Source organism: Poecilia formosa, unplaced genomic scaffold (assembly GCF_000485575.1).
Source record: "Poecilia formosa unplaced genomic scaffold, Poecilia_formosa-5.1.2 Scaffold114, whole genome shotgun sequence".
In the NCBI taxonomy this organism is placed as follows: Eukaryota; Metazoa; Chordata; class Actinopteri; order Cyprinodontiformes; family Poeciliidae; genus Poecilia; species Poecilia formosa.
The window spans coordinates 919,580-924,209 of record NW_006800053.1 but is presented as its reverse complement, the minus strand read 5'-3'; the positions used below and the strand labels follow the sequence as shown (position 1 = coordinate 924,209).

Genomic DNA, 4,630 nt, shown 5'->3' with positions numbered 1-4,630 from the left:
TGAAAAGTAAATAATGAAAATATTGTAATAAACGTATATATAATTTTATCACTGTGCTCAAACTGTAGTGTTTTGTATGTATGTGAAGTACGTTTTTGTTCATGCTTACTGTTAAGCAGCTTGTTGTCAAACCGCTGCTGCAACTTTATCAATACAAATAAATGTTCAGTAAATGTAAAGAGTTTCCGTTCAGACCATTTTTTATTTATTTATTCATTTTTGTCTAAAGTTTGTTAAATTATTAATTCTACTGCATCAGATTCAATTGTGCACATTGTTTCAGTCAAGCTGTGGCATGCATTCATTTTTAAATATAAAAAAATGTAAAATGCAAACAGTGCTGGGAATGTTGCAACATACAGTGCCTTCAAATCATAATATAATCATACACCTCTCCTCCCGAATTTTATATATATATATATATATATATATATACATACACACACACACGTATGCGGTATGCATTAGTCCTTTAAACACAAATATAACAAAAATGACAAATTTAGGTTTAAATTTATTTCGCTAACATTTGGCTAAACTGTTAATGTTAGAAGAAAACCTGAGACTCTGACTTGAATCTGATAGAGAATCTGCGGGTAGAGCTAGATCAGCTTTGAGCTCATTAACAGTGATAAACAGTCTAAAAATACCGGTGAAAATATGCAAAAAGCTGCTCAGCAACAAAAATATTTAATAAAAAGCAGCATTTTCTTCAAATGTTATGCTACTCTAGCATTGTTTCATTATCTTTTGATAATGAAACAATGCCTGTGTCATTATCTCTTGATATCAAACTTCCTGGTTTAACGAAAATAATTTTCCATCTAAATCTGCCAGAGGAAACAATGACTTGGGGTTTAGTCAGTGCGTGAACTGACTGACTGTTTTTTGACTTTTCCACAGTTGTTCTTCTGTTTCCTCTTTCATTCAAGAAAATCAAACCACAAAGTTCTATTTAAAACACCCAGACATATTTTCAATTTTGCCTTGTATTGAACCTCTGCTGTGTCAGTATTGCAGATGACGTTTGTTGTCCGTTTCTAGGCAACAGTGACATTAGCACCTGTTACGTCAATCACGACAGTTTTGCTAACTTCGGTATTTCCCATGTTTCAGCAACACTTAACTGCCCAATAAATAACTATTCTGTGTTTTTATAAGACTGTGTCAGTCCTAACCCAGCCATACTGTTTTACACACAGCAGTATACAAGTGAGCAAACTGACTTAGTGCAAACAAGCAAACTTTAGCCTGAAGTTAGAGCCCATATACGCCAGGAGTTACGTGGAATCTCATAATTACTACGAAATTCTGTCACAATTATCGATTTTTTTTTTATTTTTATCATGCTCCAAACTTTGCGAGGACTGACCACCCAGCTCACCGGCTTCCTCATACACACAGAGCCAGCAGCAGCCAGTCACCTTCCCATTCATAGTTGATGACGTCACTCCAACATCGACACGCCCACCACCAGGTGTCAAAGCCGCTGCTCCTGTCGTATCAATAATTACTTATTTCATTCATATTACTCTTATAGAGCCTCAGTGAAAACGTGTTTATTATTATTAACGCTTTGTTGCAAAAAAACTGATTGAAAATCGATTTATTTACTGCATGTTTATGTCTGTTAAGGCTCAGGTGGAAGGGCACAGAAAGCAGCCCTTTAAACCATTCAGACACGAACACAATGGAGACACAATCAGATGACTGATTACCCCACGATAATAACTCATGGAAAAACCTTACAAGCTTGTATTAAAGCAGAAAGTAGGCGGCCACCGTAAAAAAGGCTTACAGTATCAATTATGCCGCATGAACTGATCAGTAGATTATTGCGAGGGAACGCAAAACCTTTTGCTAGGGAACGCAAAAGAAAAAAAATTCCCCATGTCCCCTGGGGGGCTCCGTAGATTGTTGACCAACTGGGTCAGAACAAAAAAATAAATAAAGGTTCTTACCATGATCAAGATGCAGATCTTGGTAGTGAACAATATATTTAATATTACAGTCAGCTGTTATGTTAAGATGTTCTAAATCTAGTTGTATATCTCACAATTTGTAATTTATCATTGTTTATTAAACTCTGAAAGCTGTGTGACTTTAATATTCTGTCCTAAAATGTGGTTAGATGTGCCCTTTTTTTTTTAGCACCTGCCCCTTTAGTGCTCTCTGCACGACCCTGCAGAGAGCACTAAAGGGACGTTTTGCATTGCACTTGGTGATGTATGGCTTGGATGCAGCTGCTCCACTATGGAAACCCATTCCATGAAGCTCTTTCTTTTCCTGAGCTAATCTGAAGGCCACATGAAGTTTGGAGGTCTGATTGACTCTGCAGAAAGTTGGTGACCTCTTTGCACTATGTGGCTCAGGATCCGCTGACCCTTCTCTATCAGTTTACTTGGTCTACCACTTCGCCGCTGAGTTGCTGTCATTCACAAACACTTCCATTTTCTTATAATACATCTGACAGTTGACTGTGGAATAATGAGGAGTGAGAAACCTAACAGTCCGCAGGTCTAGGTGCTTAGTTTTATACACCTGTGGCCATGGAAGTGATTGGAACACCTGATTCCGATCATTTGGATGGGTAAGCAAATATGGTGTATTTGTCAAAGTTTTACACATTCGGTCTTGGTCTTCGGTCTCGGAAGACTTCAGCCTAAAAATGGAAGGTGCCATTTTTAGTCGTCTTCCAAGGGGGGTGAGAGAGGCTGCAACCAAATGCAAACTTTTCTGATTTATATTTGTAAAAACGATTCATTTTTACCTTGTTTCATTCTCCATAACTTTGAAATGACGGTGCCTTCAGTTTTGAAGACTCTGTTGCAAGATTCCCTTCATTGGGCTGAAGTTATGCAGACTTCCTAGGAATGTAGTAAGGAACTATTTGAGTTGGGAGGTATGATGCTGGGAATCAGAAAACATGCAGCAGAAGCATTTGCACCTGGTTGCAAAAGGAAAGCATGATGTAAACAAGTTGAAAGATGACTGATGCGATAGGATTACCTATCGTGAAAGAAGAATTTTTGATAGAAAATAAGAGTGCTCTGAACAGAAACCCTTTACATTTACCACACGTATTTTTATTGAAAAAGTTGCAGCAGCGGTTTTACAAGAAGCGCGTTAACAAAAACATCATAATATTGTCACGGAGACATTTTGGCATAGAAAACGTGACAGGTTGAGCACAGTGATAAACATAGATAAATATATCTGCAATACTCTCATAATGCTGTTTACTCTTTAACTCTTGTGCGTGNTTTTTATAAGACTGTGTCAGTCCTAACCCAGCCATACTGTTTTACACACAGCAGTATACAAGTGAGCAAACTGACTTAGTGCAAACAAGCAAACTTTAGCCTGAAGTTAGAGCCCATATACGCCAGGAGTTACGTGGAATCTCATAATTACTACGAAATTCTGTCACAATTATCGATTTTTTTTTTATTTTTATCATGCTCCAAACTTTGCGAGGACTGACCACCCAGCTCACCGGCTTCCTCATACACACAGAGCCAGCAGCAGCCAGTCACCTTCCCATTCATAGTTGATGACGTCACTCCAACATCGACACGCCCACCACCTGGTGTCAAAGCCGCTGCTCCTGTCATATCAATAATTACTTATTTCATTCATATTACTCTTATAGAGCCTCAGTGAAAACGTGTTTATTATTATTAACGCTTTGTTGCAAAAAAACTGATTGAAAATCGATTTATTTACTGCATGTTTATGTCTGTTAAGGCTCAGGTGGAAGGGCACAGAAAGCAGCCCTTTAAACCATTCAGACACGAACACAATGGAGACACAATCAGATGACTGATTACCCCACGATAATAACTCATGGAAAAACCTTACAAGCTTGTATTAAAGCAGAAAGTAGGCGGCCACCGTAAAAAAGGCTTACAGTATCAATTATGCCGCATGAACTGATCAGTAGATTATTGCGAGGGAACGCAAAACCTTTTGCTAGGGAACGCAAAAGAAAAAAAATTCCCCATGTCCCCTGGGGGGCTCCGTAGATTGTTGACCAACTGGGTCAGAACAAAAAAATAAATAAAGGTTCTTACCATGATCAAGATGCAGATCTTGGTAGTGAACAATATATTTAATATTACAGTCAGCTGTTATGTTAAGATGTTCTAAATCTAGTTGTATATCTCACAATTTGTAATTTATCATTGTTTATTAAACTCTGAAAGCTGTGTGACTTTAATATTCTGTCCTAAAATGTGGTTAGATGTGCCCTTTTTTTTTTAGCACCTGCCCCTTTAGTGCTCTCTGCACGACCCTGCAGAGAGCACTAAAGGGACGTTTTGCATTGCACTTGGTGATGTATGGCTTGGATGCAGCTGCTCCACTATGGAAACCCATTCCATGAAGCTCTTTCTTTTCCTGAGCTAATCTGAAGGCCACATGAAGTTTGGAGGTCTGATTGACTCTGCAGAAAGTTGGTGACCTCTTTGCACTATGTGGCTCAGGATCCGCTGACCCTTCTCTATCAGTTTACTTGGTCTACCACTTCGCCGCTGAGTTGCTGTCATTCACAAACACTTCCATTTTCTTATAATACATCTGACAGTTGACTGTGGAATAATGAGGAGTGAGAAACCTAACAGTCCGCAGG

At 38.5% G+C, this 4,630-nt stretch overlaps 1 protein-coding gene across 1 annotated transcript in view; it reads left to right on the top strand.

Annotated features, from left to right (window-relative positions):
• The window catches only part of LOC103143709 (pleckstrin homology domain-containing family F member 1-like), a 3,724-nt gene extending 1,558 nt beyond the window's left edge, over positions 1–2,166 (top strand). Inside the window, exon 3 of the mRNA XM_007560348.2 lies at positions 2,152–2,166. Coding sequence (XP_007560410.1) covers positions 2,152–2,166 — 15 coding nt within the window. The remainder of the gene's footprint in view (positions 1–2,151) is intronic.
• The last annotated feature ends 2,464 nt before the right edge of the window (positions 2,167–4,630 follow it).